Below are 27,013 nucleotides of genomic sequence, written 5' to 3'. Positions count from 1 at the left end.
TCTAGCAGAGTCACCGCTGCCCAGCTTTCCTGGCCCTTCCAGGGTGGGAACTGTGGTTACGCTTCCCCAAGTATACGAACTAAATGGCGCTGGAGCACTTTCTGCCTGTGTCTCTGCTCTGTTTCTCCTCTATGACTCACCTGGCTGCTGCTACTCCCAGTTTAGCACCAATAATGAATTTCATTAATAGGCTATTTATTTCCTTGGCTGGCTGTTCAAACACTGAGCTCTGCCACACTGCACTAAACACCTTCCCCCAAATCGGGGCCACCTTCCTTTGCTACCCACTTTGCAGGATGAGCAACACTGGTAACTTGGGGAAGGGCAGGAGGCAGGGAAAGGTTAGTGGCATCTCTGCATCCCTCCTGTTTCACAGCCCCTTAGGCTCCTCCTCTCACTCACTAACATTGGACTTGGACTGTCAAGCACGCTAACTCTCACCCAACGCAGCCCCTTCCTTCCCCTTGTCCTCCCCCGCCCCCTGCTATAAAGTAACTCCTGTAAAATCAGAGGAATTACTTAGGAAAACTTTATTTAAAACACCCCAGATGTGCAAGGCGTGAAGAATGGGAATGGCAGGATTTTAGGCCGCAGCCTCTTTCCATTTCAGCTGTCTTCTCCTGTATTAAAGCAATTTTCCCTTTATGATTGACATGAAAACACTGTTCCAAGAATGGAGGTTTTTAAACCACTTCAATTACCTGAGTGGGAAGGGATTTACCAGCACCTGGCAAACTCAGCTGCCACTTAGAGGCTTCTTGGCCCTTATATAAGTAGATTTATGATCACCTACTAGGGTTCTGTTCCCCACCCATGCAGAGAGGGCAGAGCAGATCTCCATATATGTGCCCAGCATTTTAGCTAACAGAGTTAGAACAAATCTCACAACCTGAAGCTCAGGAATACACAGCCCAATCGGTTTCTTCTGGAGTCCTTGAAAGTCAAAGTCAGTGGAGGTGCTGATTGCCTGATACCAGGCTGTGCAGAGCCCATCTCCCCGCAAAAGGATCACCTTTGGGCCACTGCAACACCCCTCCACCCCCAGCTGACAGTGGCTGACCGTTCAGAAGAGGAGCCTGTCCATTTTGAGATGCCAATTCCCTTTCCATCTTTAATTTTTCTTATTTGACAGAAGGGGGCTTTCTTTGGCTAAGCATTAAAGATCACTCAGATTAAGTTCAGGCAGACTGTCAAACAGGTCACTGCTGAGGTCCTCATCCGACATGCTTCCAGCCTCCTCCTTGGGGGTGCTGTCCTCCAGCTCCAGGCTTGGGGTGGAGAGGTCTTTGGATCCTACAGACACATTGCAGAGGAGTTAGCCATACTCTGGACTCTGAGGCTCAAGTCCTCATCTTCAACCGAGAAAAATGGCCCAAGGGTAAACTGCAGCCCCTGATCACGACCTCCCTGTAACTGCAGAGTGAGGACAAAGCTGATCTGCTACTGGTTCAGAGTCACCAATGAACTCGAAGCAATGCCAATTCATCATCTACTCAGGCAAATACAAGAAAACACACTGACAATGTGGGTTTGACTAATTTGTATTGGCATATATTTTTAAATCATGGTCCCTGCCTCCTAGCAGCCTTTGGGCACCCCTACTATAATCCCGACCCTGGCCTCTGGGTGCTACTAGGATATCAATATTTACTACCAATAATATAGGATAACTAGCTTCCTCTTATGAAATTATGCATGTTATCTGACACAGGGCTTTGCTGATCAAATGTTAAACTCAGTCCCTAGCATGTGCCTGCAAGTAATATTGGAGAAGAGAATTTAACCCCTTGATACGTCCTGGGGAGATTGCTTAGGGAACATCCTAACAACAACTGGACATCTTGCAACTGCATCTTTAAAGCAGTTAATTGTAGCAGCCTTACTAGTAAAGACTGGTTTCAGAGTAGCAGCTGTGTTAGTCTGTATTCGCAAAAAGAAAAGGAGTACTTGTGGCACCTTAGAGACTAACAAATTTATTTGAGCATAAGCTTTCGTGAGCTACAGCTCACTTCATCGGATGCATTTGGTGGAAAAAACTGTAAAGACTGACTCAGCGGGATTTGTACCTAGAAAAAACAGAACTCGAGGCAATTTCATGTACCTTAAAGCCCCCCGATTCACAAGAATCTTAAGCATCTTACTGAAGTAGGGCATGAATTTCCTCTAAAAGAACATTAACCCCTTTGTTCCTGGAGCTGGGAATTCCCCCAAGGCTAAGTGTTAATGCAAACGCAAGGGTCTTTAACATCCTGAAACAAAGTTGAAATCCAAAGGGATATATAATGTGGAAGATGAGCCTTTCAAAAATCAGTGATTTTCACCTTCTTAACCTCATTGGCTGAGTGTCAGCACCAAACCAAACATGGAGTGACATTAAAAACTGACCTCCTGGCACCGCTGGGGAATGCTCAGTATTATTATTATTGATAGTATTATAATTGGCTCTCATATTGCAGCTTAATGTTACCCTGAAACAAGGCTGGAAGGGAGGCTCAAACAACGGAGACCATAGGGCACCACAGTTTAACCATAATCGAAGTGCTTTGGATGCCAGTGTCACAGGTCCAGTCAAGTGCCCCTCTTGGCCACTCACCAGACTTTTGTAAGCCTCCAGTGTCTGAAGAGAACCCATGGACTGTCCCATATCTTGGGGCTTCTAGGCTCACGCTCAGGGCGCAGACCCACTGTCTAGCACACCGTCCTAGGAGCTGTGATTATGCAGCCCATTGCCCAGCCCCTGGGAAACAGTGGTGGCCACTCGGCTTTTCTTCCTCCTCATCCTCCTCCAACCCCCCTCAGCTGAAACATTTCCTCTCCCAGTACACCAGCTGTGGGGTGTTCTGGGTCTCGTTTACTTCTTCAAGGAGCATGCGTTAGGAGTAACATGCAGCGGACAGACACTTTGCAAAGGACTCTAATATCACAGCTTGTTACTTAACTGCACAAGAAATACACAGATCAATACAAACAAACCCTATTTGCATTTCCCTGGCTCAGTTTCCTCACTACTACACAGCTTTCTTTGGGCTAGGATCAGAGTCCTCTGGGGACATCCAGGGTCCTTCTGCTGCAGTGCCTAGCTTGTGTTCTGAAACATGGAGCCTTCTCTCCCCACCCCACCTCACCTCTCTGACCCTGGCTGTTCTATCTCCTTATCCTCTCCTGCCCATGTGGCTCTCGGGGGCTGTTTAAACTCCCCCATTCTCACTTCTGTCTTTGTCCTTTCCACTCTCTCCATTTCCCCCACTCCCTACAGACAAGTTGGGGAAAATATCTTCCAACCTCAACTAATCCATTTTCATCCAGGTGTTTCCAGCTGGATAGGCAGCCATTAAATTCCAGCCACCCACCCCTGTCCCTAGTCTGGAAAGACCTGACACAAGCATGATGGATACCATGTATACATAAAGGCATTCCGTGATGCAAACATTTCTTAACAACTTCACAATTGTAATCAATTCATAAGCTGTGTAAATGGAGTCTCCAAATCGTCACACCCAGCATTCTAGATTGCCCGTATCAGATTAGAGAAGAAAGCAGCATAATATGCGTTGGTACAGGGGGAAAAGTGAAGTTCTACAATGCAGACTACAAACAGTCTCAATCTTTAGTACACAACTTGGACAGACAAGACACCAATATGCAAAGGAAAGCCTCTGGGTCACTGCATGCTAGAAGATAATGTCCCTCCCTCCTCAGGACTGCCACTCAATAATACAGATGTGAGAGGCTGCAGTATGCTCTATTTTATGCAAAATAATACTTCTGTTTACACAGCACCTTCCACCTGATTAGGCCTGACAAAAGATAGACAAGGAGCCCTGGAAAGTAAATCTGTTAGCAAGTGGAGAGCTGGGTTTAGAACCAAGAAGTCTGACTCCCAGTCCAATGCTCTGACCATTAGATCATGCTGCCTCCCATATTTAGATGCCAAATACATACAGCTAATTTGGGTACAGCCTTCGGGCTCTTGTCAAGTTGTGAGTCTGATCTTAGTATGGGCATTACAAATACTGAAACGCTTTTAGGGACATAAAATACGGACTGGACGTAAAAACAGATTCCCCTCTCCCCCCCAAGACAGTCACATCTAACATCCATGTTCCCTCTGAAAACAACTATATTCTTAGGGTATCAAGAGCTCCTAAGCCAGCCATACTTCTCTTACCTTCAGGCTCCTTAATCTCTGTGGCACTAGAGAGCTCATCCGAGCTGACATCTGTGAGACTGAGCTCAGAGGCAGAATCATCACTCAGGGAGGAAGAAAATATCTCCTCTTCTCTCAACAAATCATTGCTTTCCACTAAGAGAAACACACCAACAAGCAGGATAAGCTGAGAGCTGAGCTCAAGGTTAAAGACCATAGGCCGAATTTCTCACTGTCTTCATAGGCAATACAACCATTCTGGTTTCATAGCATCGTACTCCTACTCTGCACTGGTGTAAATAACGAACAAAGGGATGGAGAGCCAGGCCCTGAATCATGTAACTCAAGACTGGAGGTGCACTGGACAGATGCTGAACACGTGCTGAAGGCAATGCACTGCACTGAACTCTCCCATCTTTGACTCCATGGTTAAAGACAAACCAAGCAGGATCATAGGTCAGATGAAGGAAACGGAGAAGCCAGCCAGATTCCTGGCTATCCCCGACCATAATCATGTCCCAAGGGCAAGAAGTAGTTTATCTGGAGAGGGAGTCCAATAAAGTGACATTACTAGAATTCTCAGGACTTCCAGACTCTCTGCTGCAAGCCAGGGAGCCGAGCCCCAGTTAGAGCCAGGACTTCGGAGGCTTTCCGGCAGAGAGCCTGGAATCCCTTACAGGGCATGGCTGCTCAGAGTCACAGACCCGAGAAGCCCCTTGCTCCCTGGCCCCCAGGCAGTCCGCATGGGGGGGTACCCCAGGGCCACAGACCCTGGAAGCCCTGGGCTTCTCAGGAGCCCACCAGCAAACCAGGCAGGTTTCCATTGGAACCCTGCTGTGATTTGATGAAAGTCTGTCAAACCCAAGGATGTTTCCACAAAACATTTCAGGTTCAACAAACCAGCATTTGCCAACAAAACTCCATTTTGTCAGAAAACTCCCAACCAGCTCTACCCAAGAGGACTAGCATCACTTACTCCCATGAGCACCTTCCTTTCCTACGGGCTTAGTGTATGACTTCTCTTCCAAGGGCAGATTTTTCATTTGGTCCTTCAGGTCAGTGACCGTGGATCTGATTGAAACAAAACCAACACCACTGATTAGCTCCAGGGACAGAAACAGCTGCCAGGAGAGAGACAAAATTCATTCTTGAGATTTTCTGCAATGAGGGATTTTGGTAAACTCATGGTTCAAGGTAGATTCAGCTCTGCTAAGCAACTCTTGTATGTGGATGTGGGGCATGGGGGGCAGGGAGACCTGAGGCTTCTACAGAAAGGGAAGGGAAAGAGAATCAATATTTAATTACAGGAGAACTGCAATTAAATCTCATTATTAGAGATGACTCACCGAGTTAACAGAACATACTCCACAGTGGGTTATTATAGTACAGGAGGCAAGTTTGGTTTCTGATGTCAGAGCAAATTCATCAAGGATATTCTAACAACAGAGCCATGCTGGACCATGGATGTTTTCACAGATATTTTCCACTAAGAACACTAATGGTTATTTATGGATTTTGGGGTCAGGGGTGAATCTAAGCGATTAACAGGGGTATCAGAAGAGAGAGCAAGAAGTCAAGACACCTGGGTTCCAATCCCAGCTCTGGTACTGTTCCTTTCCTCATCGGTAACGTGAGGGATAACATCATCACATGCACCTCACTGGGGTGATGGAGAGGAAGATTGTGAGAATGAATTGCGTCTGAAAAGGGCTTTGAGATCCTTGGCTGGAAAGCACTAGGGAATTCCTAATGTTTTTAGTATCATTCCTCATCAATCTCCCTCAAAGGCCCTGAATCACCAGGAGAGACCTGGACACAGCTCCTTGCAGAGCCAGCCAGTGCTGTATGTGCCTATCAGATGGGGCACTGCCGAGTGATGTGAAGGGCTCACCCCTGCAGAGGCTATGCATGCATCTCCAGTGTCCCAGATTAATTCTATTTGCAATATAGCAGAACCTCAGTTAGGAGCATCAGCATTACAAACTGACCAGTCAACCACACACCACATTTAGAACCAGAAGTATGCAATCAGGCAGCAGCAGAGACCCCCCAAAAAAGCAAATACAGTACAGTGCTGCGTTAAACATAAACTGCTAAAAAAATTAAGGGAAAGTTTAAAAAAAAAAAGAAGATTTGACAAGCTAAGGAAACTGTTTCTGTACTTGTTTCATTTAAATTAAAATGGTTAAAAGCAGCATTTTTCTTCTGCACAGTAAAGTTTCAAAGCTGTATTAAGTCAATGTCCAGTTGTAAACTTTTGAAAGAACTAGAACGTTTTGTTCAGAGTTACAAATAACCTCTATTCCCGAGGTGTCTGTAACGCAGAGGTTCTACTGTAGTTATACTCTGCCTTCATAGGCTTCTCCCATCCCATGCATTTTCAGGTGGATAAAAAAATATATGCTTCACATCCTGCCCCAAACTGTGGTAAACTGTTGCTGTTGGGTGTTAAAGAGCCTACCAGGTGCTATCCCAGTAGTGACAGCATTGCAGTAGTGGGTGTCACCACGCTGCACACTATTTGAGATCCTTCAGGATGAATGGCTCTATGCGATATTGCTTGGCATTGACTTACCTGCTACATCTCTAGAGAACACAGGGATTTCAAATAAAGACCTTTCAGGAACAAATATTTAATAAATAGTCCCAGCCCTGCTGTATTGCAAAGGTCTTCAGTATCAGCCTGATGTTAATGAATGGATAGAGTGCTCCCCTGGGAAGGGAGGTCTGGGTCACACCATTGAGAGAACGCTGCCTGCCAGCTGAAGGGGTAGTTGGCAGTCCTGTGAGACATTATCCCATTGTGGCACCTGGGTGCGTGGGAAAGAGGGTTAGAGACAGTGGCACACACAGAATCCCCAGATACCCCTGGGCCAGCTAGGTTGGAAAGACAAGGACACAATTAAAGGAACAGTAGCACAGAGTTTAGAATCACTGAAGGGGAAGCTCTAATGTCACCATCCTCTCCAGGGAAGAGGCCAGAGCATGCAAGGCCCAGCTATGTGGAGATCACAGCCAAAAGGTAGAGTCCGTTTCCTTTCTCAGCATGATCCATCGTGGGAATGTGACAGCATAGGAAAGCAAGAGGAGAGCAGGGAGATGCAGGGAAGGACAGGGGTTTAAGGGACACAACTGGGCGTCTCTTCAAGAGAAGAGGCCCCAGGCAGAAGGGAATTCCTGCTGAGGAGCTAGAAAGGGAAAGAACTAAAGGGGGGAATCACCACTTTCTGAAAAGTGCCAAGTGGGTTCACTCATTGAGGGACAGAGAAGGAGCTTCAGAAGTCAGCCAGTGCCCACAGTAGAGGGTTTGTGGAGGGAGAACACGAGCATGCTTGCTTACACACTGTCCATGCACTTGGACTAGAGGGCACAGGAGAGCCGTGATTAGATATGGAGCCTTTCATCTCCAGGTCAACAGTGTAGGGTCAGCCCAGAATAAGAACGGCAGGAAGTCATTCACACTAGATGGCTGCTCTGTGCCTGTGTGAAGTGAATTGGGATACTCAGTCTAGTTCCCAAGGTATAGGTGTCTCCATCACAAACAGATACCATCACAACTAGTCCCCTTGTTAGCTGCCTCAGCAGAGAGACCAAAGACTGAATGGACCATGGAGCCTGAAACTCTCCATCTGCCCCTAGCTGGGGCTCCTCTCCCAGCAGTGGGCAAGCTTGAACTGAGCTCCCAACGTTCTGGAACCTCCAGGGCTCGCAGTTCAGCACTTTATGCATCTAAAAGGGGGAATGCCTCATTGGCCAGGGTGCTGGATTGCCAACCCTGGCGATGGATGTTCTCTATCCACCAATGTGACGGCTTCTCCACACTGCCTCAGTAACAGGCCTCAATCGTGACCTGCAGAGGCCCCCTCTAGAAGCAAGAGGGGAATTCAGCTTTGCCTTCTCTGAGGGTGCAAGCAGAGGGTCTATTAGTGCTAGTTGTGATGTGGACATCTGCCGACTAGCAACTGAGCAGATATTCCCCACAACTCCTTTCACGCAGGGGCACTGAAGAGTGGTCACACAGCAGTGCACACACTTGTGCCATTCCCACGTGGTTTGTGGTAAAATATCCCTTGGATATACAAAGAGCTGCACTTGCAGCTGATGTGCTGAGCTCAGTTGGGTGAGGAATGCACCCCACATTGCCAGCAATGCATGGTGTGTGCACACATGTAGTGCCACATGTCCCACAAGACCCTTGGAAGGCACATTTCCCCTACTTGATGTGGCCGAGCTCTTGCTGGGTGCTCCACGTCTCGAACCTGGCTTTGTCCAAGTCATCAGATTGAGCTTTGTGACTGTTCATCAAATCTTCCAGCATCTATGGATGAGGGGGGACAGTCAGTCACTGCCAAAAGGGCTCCTCACAGACAGCTGCCGAGTCTATACAGCAGTGCTGAGCCCAGCAGAACATGCATGTGTGACTTGCTCTCTGTATGGGCCTGGAACAGCTTGGGGAAAGCACAGCTGACACAAACCATGCTATCCATGGCAACGAGCACTTCACCTTTCCTTTACAGTTTGTGTGCTCAGATCAAGATGCGGTATAGCATACTGGAACCTGTACCCCTTGACCCAGCCTCCTTAATGGAAATTAGGGCCACACTGTAGATCTCTGCTGTCCATGCTTGGCCCACAGACTGCATTTTGGCCAACCATAACGTATAAAAACACCAATCAGTTTGAGAATGTGCCACCAGAGTCTCTTGGGCAGCAGGTTATGGGGGCTACTTGTCCACAGGCGCCAGACAGCAGGTGGTTTCTAAAAAGATTAGAGGACTGCTGCTAGCTGAGAAGTACAGTCAGGTCTGATTGTTAGCTCCAATGTATTTTAGGCCCTTCACAACTCTGTCCCTCCCTACTTGTCCCATGTGTTATCCCTTCTCTCCCTCTGCTCTGCCAGCCTCAATCACAAATGTCTTCACACCTTACGCACGGAATGCCCTCCCTGAAGTGACCCATAAGGGCACTACCTTTTGTTCCAAATCCCTCCAACTTCTGCAGTGACTCCTACATGAAATCAACCAAGTTCTGATGGCTATGATGGGGACAATCAGAAACTCAGATATATATGCTGGCTTTTTTCTATGAACATGAACACTTGTATATATTTTGAATATACTCTTCTCTCCCCACCCTTCATATATCATTTGTCTTCTTATATTGTTAGCTCTTTGGGTCATGGACTGTGTTTGTACAGTACCTTGCACAATGGCACTACTGCAATACCAATATCAAATAAAAATAAGTCATCCTCTGCAGACTATAACCATACTGATCTTAGTTTTCTACACGGCATCTAGCTACCCATATGAGAGGTGTCTTAGAAATACTGTGAGCATGCCAGTATTGTTTGATAAACACTTAAGAAAGAGAATTGCTACAGTTGGGCCTCACTATTGAGTCTCAGTGTTTAATTTCATTAACGTGGCTCCTTGTAACAGGGATTACAGTGACCCCTCCCATAATTCCAGGTGCAAACAGGAGTTGGTTCTATACTAAGGAATAAATACTGAAATCTGAAGCACACTGGGAAACACAGTAATATCCCGGTGTTGATTAATGTAGCACCAGTATACCTTTTAGATGATGTTAACACAGGAAGCCTGAGAAATAACAGCTCTGCCATAAGGGAACAGATCAACAAATCCATGATCTTTTCTCCAGCTTTCAGAGGAAGATATAAAACTCCCATGAATCTCCTGGATAGTTTTACAATACTATCCAAAGAGAAGATATGCTTTCTGCCCCCGCAACTGGTGATCAATATATGCCAAAAACATAAGGATCGACAGCCGGTGTCATTTACTCTAGCTGCTTGTACTGCAGATGTTATTCATACATGTGCCTAACCCCTCTTAAGAATTTTACTTACAATTATCCTATCATCTGGAAGCAGTGAGTTCCACAGGTTATCAAACCATCACATGCTTTAAAAATGCATGTAATGATTTTGCCTGGAGAAGGTGAACCTGTAAAGCTATGTACCTTGCAGTATCGACTTTGAGTTCTCTTCATTTCATCAGTTTCAGACATCTGATTGACTAGATCCTCCTCCTGTCGGTCTGAGAAGGAAAGCAGTGTAACTTTACATAGTGAACTGGATTGGTTTTGGCCAGAGAGCTGAATCATAGCAGAACCTACTTCTGTTCTGTGCCTGATTTTGAACAGTCACCTCAGCACTCACTTTTCTCTGTGCATATTCAAAAGCTCAGTGGGCACCTCTCATGCCAGGACTACATTCTGCTGAGGAACTCATGTGAACAGCAGGAGCAGCTGCCAGATCTCCATGGGACTCATATACAATATCCAGGTCTATTGCTTTCACAGATATATAATAGGCACAAATGGGGAAGCTGTTATTGACACAAAGCCCTTTACATACAGTTCTACTCTGACAAATGACTGTGAAAATGACATTGGTGGTTCCCTGTTTATTGCCGTTCAATGACTATATTCAACATGCTCAGTTTATAAGTAGTAAAAATGATGGTTATATTCCTTTCCCCTCCTCTGTGTTTTGTCTATTCAGATTGAAGCTCTTTGGGACAGGGACTGACTCTCACCGTGTGTTTATACTGCACCTAGCACAATGGGGACCTGATCCTTGTTGGGAACTTTCGGCCTTACTGGAATGCAAAAGAGTTGCTGCAGTAAACTCAGCTTGGCATCTGAGAGTCAAGCTAGGTACCTTCTGTTTCATGTAATTACCAAAGATTCTGCACCTCAAATTCTGCCCTTGGTTACAAGTAAGACACTTCACTGCCTCCACAGAAACTGCTGCAATATAGGGAGAACAAAATTTAGCTCATAATTGGAGATTCTGTTTATGATTCATGAGCCAGAATAGAACCCAGCTCCCTCTCCCATGGTTATGTCAGCTCTGCACCCCTAACAGGAGCGAAGTAGTTAAAACTTAGTTACTATAAACAGACGATCTGACTGAGTGGTGGCTTATGAGTATGAAGGGGTCATTTTTACGCAGTTGCTTTGAAGAGTAGAGTCACAGTTTGATAATCTAGGACCAAGGTATTTCCAGGAGTGTCTCAGGTCTATGCCCAGCCAAGGTACTTGACATCCCAGAGCATCCTTGAGAAAGGCCCAATAATAATAATAATGCCAGCTAGCTCTCACATAGCACTTTTCAGCAGTAGATCTCAAAGCACTTTACAAAGGAAGTCAGTATCATTATCAATTCCCTCCCCCCATTGCCTCTCTAAGAGTAGGGTGCGGGTGACGTTTGAAAAAGTTATAGAAGTGTATTGCAATGCACCGACCATTCATTGAATGGAACCCATCTCTCAAAGCACCACAATACAACACACAGAGTCAGACAGAGTTGGGAAACCCAATGCATGTTCCCCTCCCACAGCTCTGCCAATGCCCTGGTGGGAGTCTGACTGAGCTAGCAAGCCCTGTGCATGCTCCCACACTTCCCCTCCAACTCTGCCAATTCACCACAGCATCCCCATCTCTTCCATTCCTGAGCAAACTGTCCACGACAACAAATAACATGATGTTCTCAACTGCAGGCTGCTTCCCTCCTGCTTCTAGTCATCTGTCAGGCCCACAGGGCAGTGATCCGCATTGGGAGCAGTCCAAGCAACACTCACTGAGCTTGTGCTTCAGGTGCTCCACCTCTCTCCTCACACACTCGTATTCTCGCCACAGAAGCTTTTTACTAAAATAAAAGAGAGAGAGGGTTACCCCCTGGGGAAAGGTTTCAGAGTAGCAACCGTGTTAGTCTGTATCAGCAAAAACAACAAGGAGTCCTTGTGGCACCTTAGAGATAACAAATTTATTAACAAAGGAAGCAACAGCCTTAATTTCCCATGACCCACATGGCTGTAAAGCCCCAGAGCTGACCTCTCATGCACCTCCTGCATGACGCTGGAGCTGGGATACAGATCCGGGGTGCAATCTCCATCCGGCTGGTGATACACTTGCTGTCGCAAGTTACGAAGCTCGCTCTTCAGCCCTTCCATTCTCTGCCCCAGCAGGGACTCCAAGCCACTCTGAGGGCTATTATGCAATCGACCAACCTCCTCTGCAACAGCAAGCAAAACGACCGAAAATGGTTAGGCTTCACCCTGTAACGGGAAGGGTGGGGTTGGATAATACACAGTACAGTGGTCTCAAACATCAGGCCACTGCTGATGTAAGGCACTGGACTGAGCGCGCAGGAAGGCCTCTGCTGATCCCCTGACATGGTACAGCAAAATTGGTACCAGTTCTAGAGCTCCCTTCACCACTCTGCCAGCACACTCCAGGGGCATGAGGGGAGTCCGGTCTTCATGGCGTATTCTGAACAAGTGATACTCTTGGGTAGAACCCTTGAGAGATGTAAACCAAGAGTTCCAACGTCTGAGCCAACAACCTACAAGCATCTGTACCAACAGATGTAAAGGTTGTATTCTGTAAGGGTTAGAGCAAAGGACTATGAGTTGGGACACCAGGTTTCTACTCTAGGTTTGAGCGCTATGTATTCAGCAGAGTAGGGAACTGGACTGTGCCCCATTGGGGAGCTGCACTCACAGCCTGTTGTCTCATCAACAGGATCCCAAACAGTCAGATGGGGAGCAATCTCTAAACATCCCAGAATGACTGCAAAGCCAAGTGATTCATCAATACCTTCCAGATTATGGATCTGCTGTTGCTGGAGCTCCTTCTCCTGCTTCAGTCGATTTACTGACTGGGTGAGAGACTCAATGACCTGGGGGGAAGAGCAGGATGAGAACAAGTCTCACATGGAAATAATTGAGTGCAGGGAAGAACTCAGTTGTCTTATGCAAGTCAGTTCAGTTTCAGAAGCAGGGAATGCTGCAGGGCACCTCAAGACCAACTCTAAAGCAACCACACTTGGCTGAGCAGGATAGAGGGGCTTCCAAGGAATCTCCTATGACCTCCTTGTTGGAAGGATAAAGGCTGTGATCGGGGCAGGGAGAAGATTCAGTGCTCAAAGGGATACAGGGGACCTCACAGAGAGGAAAGGAAAGTTAGTGATCCTGGGAAGTTACTTTACTTTAAAGGACAAGTGAAGTGTCCCTGCAGCTTCAGCCATGTGCTGGCAGGAACTGGGGGTGCTGCAGAGGCAACACACTCTCAAGCAGGGTGATGGGGAGAGAAAGGAACACCTCAAATCTTTATGTGGAGACCTTTCCAGCTGTCCCAAAGAGCAATATCCACTGGCTCAACAGGGAGACGCTTTTCCGATCGTGTGACAAACAGAGGATCTCCACAGTCCAGGGCATCCAGTGTAAGGAGTGTGTATTTTAAGCTCACTAGTGAAACCTGTCTCTTTCCCCTTAGTAGAGAGGCTAATGTCATCGGCACTCTGGAGTTACCTTAGCTTGCAAATGCAGCTGACTGCTGATGGTTACAAGCTCCTCTGTTGCCATCCTGTAGTGTGGAAGACTTAGGCAGGTAGGACACAGTTGCCGAGATCCAACCAGAGACTCATCAAATGCAGCCTTCTCAGTGTTTATTCTGTCAAGCAGCAAATCCACTAAGAGATCAAAAGTAACAGGAGTTACAAGGGCTGCAGGGAAGGGAACCCACTTGTTTATCACACTGTTAGACGTGCCTCAGCTATTGCCAAGGCAAAGAACTTGGAAAAGGCCAAACTGAAGTTTTAAAAAGCAGAAACTAGATTTTTTCCTATCTCTGCTTGAATTATACAATCACATGTGGAGTCATTAGAACAGGCAGATCTGCCCACCCTGGAACCGCTGTATGGATAACCAATAAGAGGGGCTTGAAATGGCCATTGCGTTGCTACATGGGCACAAAAGTTGCCTGGATTTTAACCCCAAGGCATCAACAGCTTTTACAAAATAAAAATAAAGACAGGTATAATCATCCATTTGAGACACAGCAACACCACCACATGATTGTACAACACAATGGATATTCCTACAGAACCTCAATGCTATGGTAGCAAGTGCTTTTTGAAATGCTTGAGACAAACTGGTTGTTACCTTTGGAAGAGATGCTGATTGTGTTCAGACGCTGCTGTAACAGAGAAAGAGAAACCAGATTAAATGGTAAAGACACTAAAGGACAGGGGAAAGTTACAAACACAGGAATGAGTGGTAGGGTGCTTCACACGACTTTCCACAGTGGCTCTGTCTTCAAATAGAAGCAGGATGGGGTGTTAACACCAGAGGACAGATTAGGAAGTGCCCCCATGTTCTCACTGATGACTCCTCAAATCAACTAAATTGCAACAACAGTGATGAGGAGTAGAAAGAGGAACAGAAGGGTGAAGTATGTGGGGCAAATCCAGAAGGGAAAGTAGTTGAAACAAGAATGAATTCAGGGAGGTCCTATGGTCTGTGTTATACAGGAAGTCGGACTAGATTTCACAGTGGTCCCTTCTGACTTTTAAATCTATGAAAAATGTTCGCAAAAGACATGTTTTTAATTATGTGAAACAATTACCATATTAGGTATATAAGGATAGTCACAGAACTTGGAAAAAATCTAACAGCATTCCTAGAGGTCTGCATGATCTCTAGCCAGACTGAAACTGCTGTGTAAGTGGGTCCCTTCCCCGTGGCTGATTACTTAGGAACAGCACCAGTAGCTTTAAAACAACAGTGTACCTCTAGCACCCTCTATAGCCCATAATCTCCCATTTTATAGATGGGGAGAACTGAGGAAGAGAATAGTTCAGGGGCTTGTCCAAACAGTAAATTGGGGCAGAGGCAGGAACAGGACTCAGCAATCCCAAAGCACAATTCCCCACCCTAAGCACTAGACCACTCTCCCCCAGTATTATTGCTGCCTTCTCTATAACATAGCCATCTTTACTCACTCTAACAATAAAGACAGGTTTCAGAGTAGCAGCCGTGTTAGTCTGTATTCGCAAAAAGAAAAGGAGTACTTGTGGCACCTTAGAGACTAACAAATTTATTCCTTTTCTTTTTGCGGATACAGACTAACACGGCTGCTACTCTGAAACCTAATACGAGCCAAAGCAGCTACCGAAACCAGTCCCGGTGACCTCACCTACAGCAACATTACCAACATAGTTCAAGGAACCAAGGGATCCAGCACTTGTTTAAATAGGACTTTCCTGGAGTGAGAGTCTAAGCCACAAGAAAGAGATGACAATACTGCTGAACTTGCCTTTATTTTAGCCACGTTGCTGTCTGTTGCAGTCAGTATGGAGTTGAGCTGTGTATCCCAGTTCATGTGGCTGGTAGGCAGGTGCTTTTAACTGTTTACCAATGACAAAGTTACCTAGAATCAGCCCTTGGTGTATAAAGCTGAGGGATAAAGCAGAGCCCAATGTGGTGAAGATAGTTGGATTGACCTGTAAAACCACCAGCAAAGAGATTTTTCTCCCTACACAGTCTATGCTCCTATTACAGTTAAAATAAATATACATGTATGGTAAGAGAAATAAGTGGGAGGATACAGGACTGAGGGCAAAGTGCAGGGTCTAGAGATCCTGAGACTCCTACATAATTCACACCCAGAATGGATTTCATAAACTAGGCCTGATGGAGGCTCACTGGTTCTGGGACAGGGCCGTGCAGAACCCAGAGCAGAAGTAGACTTCCATATGGACCATCTCCTAGGGCCCAGCATAGCAGCCTGCCATAGCACTGGCGATGCAGTAAAATACACCCCATCCGCTTTCTCTGAGCCTTACGTGGACGCTGGGGCAGGGTCATGCCCTGTCCCCAGAGAGGGGTGAAGGAGGTAGGGAAAGCCCAGGGTTCCCACCAGCTGCACTACTACAGACACAGAAATCTGCCAGACAGTTGCAGGGTGTTTTGGGTGAGGGGTGGATCAGCCCCCCCCACCATGAGGTGTGAGGTCTCAGAAGGGTCTGGGGAGGTGCTGGGGGAAAGAGGTATGGCAGAGGCATGGGGGGCTCTGGAGAGGCATGCGGAGGGGCTTGCAGAGGAGCCTGGTGGATGGGTGGGGGTGATGGGAGGTATCAAGGGGGTGGAGTAGAGAGCGTGGTGGAGGGTCAGGGTAGGGTTCTCTGGTGAGGTATTGGAGGGCCTGGTGGGGGGCGGGGGAGAGGGGGCTCCGGGGAGGCGTTGGGGGGCCTGGTGGAGGAGAGGGGTCAGGGGGCTCCAGGGAGGCATTGGGGGGCTTGGCAGAGGGGCAGGGAGAGGGGGCTCCGGGGAGTCGTCGGGGGGCTTGGCAGAGGGGGCTCTGGGGAGGCATTGGGGGATCTGGGAGGCATCGGGGGGCCAGGTGGAGGGGGCAGGGAGAGGGGGCTCTGGGGAGGCATTGGGGGGCTTGGCAGAGGGGCAGGGAGAGGGGGCTCCAGGGAGGCATTGGGGGGCTTGGCAGAGGGGCAGGGAGAGGGGGCTCTGGGGAGGCACTGGGGGGCTTGGCAGAGGGGCAGGGAGAGGGGGTTCCAGGGAGTCATCGGGGGGCTTGGCAGAGGGGGCTCTGGGGGGCATCGGGGGGCCAGGCGGAGGGGGCAGGGAGAGGGGGCTCTGGGGAGGCATCGGGGGGCGTGGCAGAGGGGCAGGGAGAGGGGGTTCCAGGGAGTCATCGGGGGGCTTGGCAGAGGGAGCTCTGGGGAGGCATTGTGGGGCTTGGCAGAGGGGGCTCTGGGGGGCATCGGGGGGCCAGGTGGAGGGGGCAGGGAGAGGGGGCTCTGGGGAGGCATCGGGGGGCGTGGCAGAGGGGCAGGGAGAGGGGGTTCCAGGGAGTCATCGGGGGGCTTGGCAGAGGGGGCTCTGGGGGGCATCGGGGGGCCAGGTGGAGGGGGCAGGGAGAGGGGGCTCTGGGGAGGCATTGGGGGGCTTGGCAGAGGGGCAGGGAGAGGGGGCTCTGGGGAGGCATTGGGGGGCTTGGCAGAGGGGCAGGGAGAGGGGGCTCTGGGGAGGCATTGGGGGGCTTGGCAGAGGGGCAGGGAGAGGGGGTTCCAGGGAGTCATCGGGGGGCTTGGCAGAGGGGGCTCTGGGGGGCATCGGGGGGCCAGGCGGAGGGGGCAGGGAGAGGGGGCTCTGGGGAGGCATCGGGGGGCGTGGCAGAGGGGCGGGGAGAGGGGGCTCCGGGGGGCCTGGCAGAGGGGCGGGTTGGTCAGAGGGCTCCAGGGACGTGTTGGGGGCCTGGTGGAGGGATGGGGTCGGGGGACATCAGGGGGCCTGGCGAAGGGGCGGGTCGGAGGGTTCCAGGGAGATGTTGGGGGCCTGGCGGAGGAGCGGGTCAGGGGGACCCGGGGAGGTGTTGGGGGGCCCCGGAGAGCCGGGCGGGGCGGGGCGGGGGGCTCAGCGGCGGCCCCGGGGTCTCTGGGAGAATGAGGCCCAGCGAGGAGGTCTCGGGTCCCCGCGGCGAGACCGGGCTCGGGCCGAGCTGGGAGGCCCGGGGCGGGGAGAGGGTCCCTACTACCGGTGCCACAGGCTCCCGGACCCGGTGCGCGGCTCCGACGCCCCAGCGCGCTTTGGGGGCCGCCTCTCTCTCTCTCTCTCTCTCTCTCTCTCTCCCCGCGGTTTCAAAACGCTCCCAGCGGCCGTCACCGCGCCGCCCTGCCCTGCCCCGGGGCCTGCTGGGGGATGGAGTCCGCCCTCAGGACTACACTTCCCAGCAGCCAGGGCCTACACTCCCATCGTGCCCCGCGCCGGAGGCCCGCGGCGTCCGAAAAGGGGGCTACCTCTCCCGTCATGCCCCGCGCGCGGTCGCGGCATCCGGGCGGCAGGGCCGCTCCCAAGAGGCATCGCGCGCAGCCGCAGGAGGAGGCGAGCGTTGCCCGTGTGCAGCCGCGGCGTGGAGGACTTTCTTTCCCATGATCCTCCGCGCGCGCAGCCATGGCGGATGGGAGACTACATCTCCCGTGGTGCCTCGCGCGGGGGGCAGCATGGAGCCCAGTGTGGCTTCGCTGGAGAGGCGGGTCTGCGGTTGCCTGTGCGACTTCGGCTTCGAGCTTTCTCCCTTCAAGGTATGGCGGGGGCGGGGGCGGGGGGCTGCGATGGCCACCAGGCTCCCTCGGTGGTGCCCACGTGGCCCGCACAGCCTCGTAGCCTGTGACGTCATGCAGTTGTCACCGTGACACCATATGGGCACCGTGACATCACATCCCCGCATCAGCCACCTTGTGTGATGGGGGGCCCGCCAGGCCGGCAATGAATTCGGGCTCCTCCCTGGTGCTACAGGCGCTTTGGGGTGAAGGGTCCCGGATGTATTCCAGACATGGTGGTATCATTGGCAGTAGCCCATGGGGAAAACAGTGGCTCTCCAGTGGATTTGGGGACAAGTGGGCCACAGCGGTCCCGCACACGTTTTCTCCCCCCGCAGGCTGTATTTTGAAGTATAGTATGTTGGTGACCCTTTATGGAAAGTACATGGTCTAATTCCTTCTTCATTCAGGCCAGGTGCTGGAAAAGGTGGCATTGAAGTGATGAGCAAGATGTGGTAGGTTCTCACCCAGAAATCTTGGTGTACTCCTGAGTCTGTAACTCTTCCTTAATTACGTTTTTTTGGCCAGGACATCCAGACATGAACTGAGTTTGCCCCATATCTTGCTGCTTGTTATCCCTTCACTTCTTCCCATTGATTATTTTTATCTCATTTCTGCTGTCATATTGTTTGGATCACCTGGGAAAGTGAAGTGCCTAGTCTCCTTCAAAACTGGCATGAGTGCCTTTCTATAAAGGCCTGATCCTGTGAGAAGCTGGGTGCCTTTTGAAAGCTGTGTCGGTCCTTTGACTCCCAATGATATCGGTCCTACCATAGTGTAGTAGCAACCTGTCCCCTGGAGGATGTCTGAGAGCTCCAAAGTATATTGAATCTCCATCCTTTCAGATTATTTCCAAAACTGCCATGTTGTTGTGTAGAGTGCATCATGGGACAGCACTTTATTTGTGGCAGTTGATACTGGTTGGCTTCTGAGAACGGCCGAGTGTAATTTTTAAAATATGTGGAAGGAAACATTTCTCCATGTATGTTGTGAAATGCATAATTTTGTTGAAAGTACAAGGAAACAAACGGAAACTAGCAACTGAAACATTCAGAGGAGTTGGCTGGAGAACAGCAAGACCAGGAGATAAATAGTGGAGGAAATCATGAGAAGGGATTGCATGACTTCACAGATGAGCTGCACAAAATGATACTAAACAGATAATTGACTTCTGTTGAGATTAACATCAAACTGTATTGTCTTGAAAGTTAAATATTGACAATAGTCAGGAAACTGACTACTGTAGAAGTAAAGTTTTTATTGTCCTGAGAATTGAATATGAACCCAGGCAAAGGTGAAACAAAGATTTGCCCCCACAGTCAGTGAATGTTGATCTTCACAGAGAGACAAAGTCATTTTGTGCCCAGGTACGTACATTCTGAAAGCCTTCATCAGAAATCTCCCCATTGAAACTGTGAATTTCTTAAATGAAGCTTTTTTGTAAACTAACATTTTTGGAGTGATGAAGTTAGGTGACTGACAAATAAGACTATTGTTGACTGCTGACAAACCAATCTGTTAGGAAAATCTTTAACTTGTAAATTGAGCTAGTAAGATGTGGGGATAAATGTGGAATGTCAGGACAGACAACTTGGGTGTGTAATATCTTTTATTGGTCCCACTGATGTTGGTGAAAGAAACAAGTTCACTTCAGTTGAACTGCACCTGGTAGCATTTTAACAGCTGAATGATTTCCTGCCTAGGAGAGTGTTTCTGTCTTGCTCTATGCGTTCTGTTCTTGCTAGGCAGTTTGGCCTCCTGGACTGAAAAAAGACTAGGAGGTAGGAACTCTTTAGCTCTAATTTTGGTTCTTTTACTGATGTGGTCACATTACTTGACTTCCCCAGGCCTCAGTTTCTTAACTGTGAAATGGGGATGATAATTGCTTCTCTTCCTGTAGTAGTGCAAGTATTAATGAATGTTTCTGTGTACTCAGAACCATGTTGTAATGCATTGCATGAATGCTAGCGATTATACTTCCATTGGTTTTTCATGTTGCTTACTATTTAAGGCGGGGTAGGCAAACTACAGCCTGGGGGCTGCATCCAGCCCTCCAGGTGTTTTAATCCGGCCCTTGAACTCCTGCTGGGGAGCAGGATTCAGGGCTTACCCCAGTCCACACGGCTCCTGGAAGCAGTGGCATGTCCCTCCTCCAGCTCCTACACGTAGGGGCAGCCAAGGAGTTCTGCACGCTGCTCCTGCCCCAAGTGCAGCTCCTGTTGGCCGGGAACTGTGACCAATGGGAGCTGCAAGGGCGGCACCTGTGGACAAGGCAGCACACAGAGCCTCCTGGCTGCACTTCTGCATAGGAGCCAGAGGGGGAACATGCCGCTTCTTCTGGGAGCTGCTTGAGGTAAGCGCTGCCCGGAGCCTGCACCCCTGACCCCCTCCTGAACCCCAACCCCCTGCTCCAACCTGATCCTCCTCCTGCCCTCTAAAACCAGCCCGGAGCACCCTCTTGCACCCCCAACCCCTCATCCCCAACCCCACCCCAGAGCCTGCACCCTCTGCGGGAACCCTCACCCCCTTCTGTACTCCAACCTCCAATTTTGTGAGCATTCGTGGCCCGCCATACAATTTCCATACCCAGATGTGGTCCTCGGATCAAAAAGTTTGCCCACCCCTGATTTAAGGGCACCTCCTGAAATGGGCTGAGTGCCTCTTGAGGGGGCACTTCACGTCCTTAGCTTGCACTGGCTTCAGTGGGATGACTACACATGGACCCAGTCCCACTTCCAGTAAAGCCAATGAAAAGAATCCTGCTGGCTTCAGTGGGCACTGAAGCCTGTCTGGGGGGGTACTGATGTGGACCCATATCTATGAAGAGACAGTAGATGGCGTTGCCTCACCAGGCTTTTAGCACTGAGTGGAAGAAATAGCTCTTCTCTTCTATCCCTTCTATCCGCTATGGTCAAAGAGACTGCTCTGTAGATAAAGCTCATCATATGTTTGTAGGTCCTGGGCCACTGGAAATTGGAGGAATTGGAAGGAATGCAGGAAATTGCACCTGGTGCTGTACATCACAATTTTTCTAGGGAACTTGGAGACCTTCCTTTGACAGAAAATAAATACATACCCATCCCTATCCCTACAGCCTTTTGCTTGGCACCTGCCCAGGAGTAATGATCTGCACATCTGATGAAATGAGCTGTAGCTCACAAAAGCTTATGCTCAAATAAATTTGTTAGTCTCTCTAGTGCCACAAGTACTCCTTTTCTTTTTGCGAATACAGACTAACACGGCTGCTACTCTGAGATCTGCACATTGGAACCTACAGATGCCTACAGAGAAGTATACTGCATGGCTAATAATGCAGTTTTAATTTATTATTAATTGTTATTATTTTATTATTGTAAAAACCCAAACATACAAAATGTCTATGTGTGGGTTGGTCCCCATTGCTCTTCCCTGGTGAAAAAAACCTATGTAGTATTTAAAAAAGATAGTTCTTCAAAAAGGATATTAAGGGACAGTAAGAATACGTTCATCGTACCATGTTATTTCTATACAAGTAGTTAAACTGGATCATAACTAATAACATGTGTAACCTCTTCTCAACACTGTGTAATAACGTGCAGACCAGCTAATTTTTTAAATCAGTGGTTCTCAACCAGAGTTGCACATATCTCTGGGTTACTTTACGCAGAGGTCTTCCAGGGGGTACGTGAACTCATCCAGATACTTGAATAGTTTTACAACAGGTGACATAAAAAGCACTAGCGAAGTCAGTACAAACTAAAATTTAATAGAGACAATGACTTGTTTATACTGCTCTATATACTATATGCTGAAATGTAAGTACAATATTTATATTCCAATTGATTTTATAATTATATGGTAAAAATCAGAAAGTCAGCAATTTTTCAGTAATAGTGGTTGTGATACTTTTGTATTTTTATGTCTGATTTTGTAAGTAAATAGTTTTTAAGTGAGGTGAAACTTGGGGGTGCGCAAGACAAATCAGATTCCTGAAAGTATACAGTAGTATGGAAGGGTTGAAAGCCATTGATTTAAACAAAGGCCAAAACAAAACTGATCTCAATTTTACTGGTGTCAGTCCAGAGTCCACTGAAATCAGTAGCTACTCCAGATCAGTGGTTTTCAACTTAGTACACATTGTGGGCTGGGTCACAGGGGCCTAGTGGCATGGTCCTTTGCTGTGCAGGGCCGGCCAGCTGCCTGCCCTAAACCCGTGCCACGCAGCAGCACTCCCTCCCCCAATGTTTTTAATTAATTTCTAAAATATAAAACCGAAATATGGAACCTTCTAGATATTTAAGGGCAGTCTCCATTCCCCATTACAAAATCAAATGTTAGAGACAATTTGGGTGATGTAATACATTTTTGATTAGACCAGTTTCAGTTGGTGGAAGAGATAAGCTTTTGAGCTTCACAGAGCTCTTCTTCAGGTCTGGAAAAGATAACCAGGATGTCACTGCTAAATACGAGATAGGATGGATTGTTAAGCAAAAGGAGTTAAGGTATGTTGCAAGAAACCACTTAACAGGAAGCCAGTGATTAACTCCTCTACAGCCCTAGGACAAAGGAGGGTTTGTAAGTTACAAATTGTAATGAGCCATAAAACCACTGTTTCTGTTGAGACCATGATTTTTACTGATTTATGAATTTAAGTTCCTAGACTTGTCTTTTCAAGATGTGCAGGTTTCCTTTGAGGGGGCCTGAGGGGTCAAATAGGGAATAATTGCTTTGTGAGTTGTGTTTATCCACAGATGATATGGTGTGTTTCTTTTATCATTTTCCTGTGTGAGTTCATAAATTTGAGAGCAGAGGCCATGTGGGAAGGGGGTGGGATCACATCCGTCTTCCCCCTCCACCAGAGTTGCTGTTTGGCTTCTATTGAGCATGCTCACATGGATTGAGATTGTCCTATGTAGGACACATAAATCTGGAAAGGTGTGTTATGGGGGATATTGATCATCTGAACAGTAGAGATTTATCTGCAGGTTTTGCATCTGTCTCAGGGTCTGGTTCCTGTGCCACTTTCAGTTGGTGTGTCCTGGTCTCTCTGACTCTGGTTTCATGACTCATTACAACAATCTGTAATTTACCAATCCACAAAAAGAAAAGGAGGACTTGTGGCACCTTAGAGACTAACAAATTTATTTGAGCATAAGCTTTCATGAGCTACAGCTCACTTCATCGGATGCATTCGGTGTTCCCAATCTACCTTTTTCCTGTAACTGCAGGGTGTTAATTGCCCACTTCCTTTTAAGTAGTTTCTTGCAATATGTGTTAACCCCTTATGGTTAACAGTCTCTCTCTCCTTGTATTTACTTGTGACACCCTGGCTTCCTTTTTCAGACCTGCAAAAAGCTCTGTGAAGCTTTCCACTAAGGGCATGGCTCCACTTGCAGATGTAGAGCACTGGGAGTTAAACCAGCCTCCGGAGACCGCAGTAGGGAAAACACTGCTGTGTGTTTACACTGTCAGCTGCAAGCGCCCTGGTGTGGCCACATTAGCAGCTCTTGCAACACCACAAAGAGCTGTGCATTGTGGTAGCTATCCCACAAGTGCAAGTGGCTGCAGCGTGCTTTTCAAATGGGGTGTGTGTGTGGAGTGTGACAGGGAGTGTATTGTGTGTATGTGGGGGGAGAGACAGTGTGTTTTGGGGTGCAAAGAGTGGAGTGGCAAGTTCAGACAGCAGTAGACCTCCCTCGCCCCCTAACTCTCTCTCTCTCACACACACACTCACAACAGCAGCATTCTACTGTAATGGCTTACTTTGTCCTGGAGCAGATAAGCAGCCAGCTGTCGGAAATGAAGCTTTGAAAGGGGATATCTGCATACCTGCAGCCAAGTTCAAAACAATGACAAGAGTGGCCACTTGACTTCAGGGGATTATGGGATGTTTCCGGAGGCCAATCACAGCACAGTAATGCAACACGTTGTCCACATGACACCTGGGCGTTTCAGCTGGGGCGCAGCAAGCTTTATGCTTCTCGTGGAGGTGGATTACCAGGAGCGCTCCAGCTGCAGATTCCAGGCGCTCTATGTGCCTTGCCAGTGCGGACACCTCAGGAGTTAGGGCACCTGGGGTTGATGTAATGTGCTCTAATTTACAAGTGTAGCCAAGCCCTAACGGAAATTGGTCCAGTAAAAGATATTACTTCACTTACCTTGTCTTGCTCATATCTTGGGACCAGCATGGCTACCACAACATTGCAAACATACATCAAATATCGATTATTTCAACTAGCCCAGATAGATCTTGGATCAATAGAAAAAGAACTACTGGGATGTTAATCAACTTATTCTGTTTGTTTTTAATTGTTTAATTTTAATTATTAAAATTAAAGCATAATTTCTCTTTTGGATCTGACAATATCCTGAGAGCACCATACAGGATTATAATCTCAGCTGTGACCTGGTATAATAGAGGAAGAAAGAACTTTTTTTGGACTGTTTTAGTAGACTACGTTAATTCTGGAACAATAAGAGCTTTATATGTAGCAAATGAAATATTGATGCCTTTCCTAGCTAATCTCAGGATACAATCCTGGTCTGATGGCCGAAAGGAAACAAGGTCTTATTAGAAGTGATTCTTCTAGCATTTGGAGCAGGATCTGATACCTTCCCACTTCCACAGAAAGACAAAGCAGAGTGAATGGAAGAAACAGGGAACAAAAAAGGCTCTAACTACCGAATGAAAGAATGGTACCATTGTGGCTCCTTTAAGATACAATTCTCATTATTTCTAGTGGCATCTTATTTCTTGATCTCAGCTGCAAAATCAACAACCTTTAGATTCAAATATTTCAGTTGATTTTTCTGAAGTCTCAGTTCAGCATCTTAAAATGACCCAATTTCGGATTAAACAGTGGGACTGACCTTGTAAGGAGGCTAATTTACTGTAAATTTCATTTTCTTTCTGAATCCTGATCCTGTATGGTGCCGGGTACCTCCTGCTCTCATTAGAGTCACTTTCACATTTATTTCACTCGTATTCAAAGCTTCTCAGCACCTTGCAGTTTCAGGCCCTTAGAGAAATATTAATTTCTAAAACCACTACACTCCTTTTTAAATATCAGCCATATGACCTCCCAAGGGGCAAAACTGCAAGAAACTAATAGAGTCACAGGGTCCTATACACAAGAATAAACTTGCTATGTGTAATCAGGTTGTGTAACGTGCTGTTTGTGTATTATGCTAGGATTTTTAGAGTTATTACCTGGCTGTGCTTAGCACTTCTGGGGCTGAGTCTCTGTTCTCCTGCTCATATCTCCCTGCCTTCTTGGCTTGATCTGCCCCCCACTTCTAATACTATCAACTGGGCTGCATTATGACCCATCCAGCCATGAAGGTAACTCTTGAAATCTTGGGAGCATCATAATGTGTGATGCACCTAATGTTCCGCTGAGGGATTATTGTGCTCTTGGGAGCATCGTGTCATTTACCTTCACAAATAAATGTTTATGCCCGGAGAAGTAAAGCATGTGGCCCGTCATGTGATTGAACAGAAGTATCCATTTCTTTCCAGCAGCCTGTCGTGGCCCTTATGACATCACAGACAATGGGGGACAAATAATAAAACTCCAAAGAAAACAAAAAACTCCAATTAGGAACAGGAGTGAGATCACTGGGTCAAAATAAAGGATCCAGCGGGGACACCAGTCCGAGAATCCCAGATAGTGTTGCCCACTATTGCTCTGAGAGAGACAATGGAGTCCACTCCGAACAAATTCTGTCCCAGTATGTGAATGGCGAAGTGCTGGGACATATGCTCCACAGTCACTGACAACACCCCCATCCAGCCTCCCACTGTGTTAGCGAGAATGATGTCAGAGAAGCATGTCTCATTATTTGTAGTAAACTGGCTGGAGGGAGAAATGGGTTGTGAACTCTGCAGCTCAGTGCTGTAATTTGTAAAAATCCGTATTTCCATGTAAAATGGCACCGCATCCAGTTGCTGTTAAAGATCCATTGACGTCTCAAGGAATATGTTTTATTTTGAGATGATTCTGCTTTTCTGTGATAGTTTATTTTTCCTTTCTTACTTTATTATTAGGAGGGATATTGGCACACAGGATCTTCATCCTTAAAGAGTTCAGTGACTCATGCTGCTTCTGTGACATCACAGTTTTTGCTATGAAAGTGATTGTCAAGAGAAACAGAGGATTGAGATTTCAGAGGGAAAGTTTGGGCTAAAGATCAGGGCTCCTGGGTGCTATCCCCTGCACCTTTATGTTCTTACTATATGTTGTCATACAAATAGCTTCACCTCTCTCTGCTTCAGTTTCCCTAGCTATGAAATGGTGATACTGATGCTCACCAGTGTCAGGTTTCAGAGTAGCAGCCGTGTTAGTCTATATTTGTAAAAAGAAAAGGAGTACTTGTGGCACCTTAGAGACTAACAAATTTATTTGAGCATAAGCTTTCGTGAGCTACAGCTCACTTCATCAGATGCATTCGATTAAGTGAGCTGTAGCTCACGAAAGCTTATGCTCAAATAAATTTGTTAGCCTCTAAGGTGCCACAAGTACTCCTTTTCTTTTCACCAGCATCAGTGGGGGACTTGTGAAGCTGAATTAATTGAAGCTTATAAAGCGCTTTGAGATCTGTAGAAGGAAAGTGCTACTGAAGGGCGAAGCATTGTTATCATTTTATTATTCAGATGTAGTAAGCTGCTGGACCCTTGTCTTTAGTGATGAATAACTGAGGGGAGCAGAGAAGACATGACTGCCAGGCATTTAAATCAAGGATCTGATTTGCATTGGCAGGGCTGGTAGGTGAGATTTTTAATGTGTCCATTTCTATGGCAGGGCTGGCCAAAGTGCAGTATAGGGCTTAGTGCCACATAAGGCCATCCTTTTTTTTTTTTTTTTTTTCATGTGGAGGTTGTGACCGTGCTCCCCATAAGGCTTTATGGAAATATACTTATGAATATACATGACAAAACTGGAATATGTTCTTTGCTACAT

The 27,013-nt window shown here is 47.6% G+C and overlaps 2 protein-coding genes across 9 annotated transcripts in view; one reads left to right on the top strand and one right to left on the bottom strand.

The window, feature by feature from the left end:
* Positions 1-513: 513 nt before the first annotated feature.
* On the bottom strand, positions 514-17,730 carry LOC119859828 (structural maintenance of chromosomes protein 4-like). Of its 7 annotated transcripts, none has more exons than XM_038412552.2 (12): positions 17,510-17,730; positions 15,275-15,461; positions 14,122-14,152; positions 13,489-13,649; positions 12,776-12,857; positions 12,011-12,191; positions 11,758-11,825; positions 10,133-10,209; positions 8,365-8,465; positions 5,124-5,218; positions 4,169-4,303; positions 514-1,293 (listed from the first exon to the last, which is right to left on the bottom strand). In XM_038412552.2, exons 2-12 carry the CDS (start codon positions 15,338-15,340, stop codon positions 1,157-1,159), a joined length of 1,134 nt encoding a protein of 377 aa, XP_038268480.1. In that variant the 5' UTR covers positions 15,341-15,461; positions 17,510-17,730; the 3' UTR covers positions 514-1,156. The 7 variants fall into 7 exon arrangements, with proteins under 7 accessions (XP_038268480.1, XP_038268474.1, XP_038268483.1 ...); XM_038412546.2 differs by having other exon boundaries at positions 14,122-14,155; positions 17,531-17,688; XM_038412555.2 differs by having other exon boundaries at positions 15,275-15,365; positions 17,510-17,669.
* Positions 17,655-27,013, top strand: part of MMACHC (metabolism of cobalamin associated C) — a 53,649-nt gene continuing 44,290 nt past the window's right edge. For both annotated transcript variants that reach the window (XM_043520445.1, XM_043520444.1), the window contains exon 1: positions 17,655-18,056. In XM_043520445.1, the coding sequence (XP_043376380.1) occupies positions 17,904-18,056 (153 nt within the window). In that variant the 5' untranslated portion in view covers positions 17,655-17,903. The remainder of the gene's footprint in view (positions 18,057-27,013) is intronic.

Source organism: Dermochelys coriacea, chromosome 8, assembly GCF_009764565.3.
Source record: "Dermochelys coriacea isolate rDerCor1 chromosome 8, rDerCor1.pri.v4, whole genome shotgun sequence".
Taxonomy (NCBI): Eukaryota; Metazoa; Chordata; order Testudines; family Dermochelyidae; genus Dermochelys; species Dermochelys coriacea.
Note: the sequence above shows the minus strand (reverse complement) of the source record. Positions and strands in the feature narration are given on the sequence as shown.

What these genes read in the sequence shown, in the direction of transcription:
- LOC119859828 (XM_038412546.2), bottom strand. Translation starts at nt 15,340, where the DNA reads ATGAACTGGGATACACAGCTCAACTCCATACTGACTGCAACAGACAGC. An exon ending in AAAGGAAGGTGCTCATGGGA is followed by an intron (nt 4,304 to 5,123) that starts GTAAGTGATGCT and finishes TGTTTCTCTTAG; the next exon opens with TGGAAAGCAATGATTTGTTG. An exon ending in AGAGATTAAGGAGCCTGAAG is followed by an intron (nt 1,294 to 4,168) that starts GTAAGAGAAGTA and finishes ATGTGTCTGTAG; the next exon opens with GATCCAAAGACCTCTCCACC.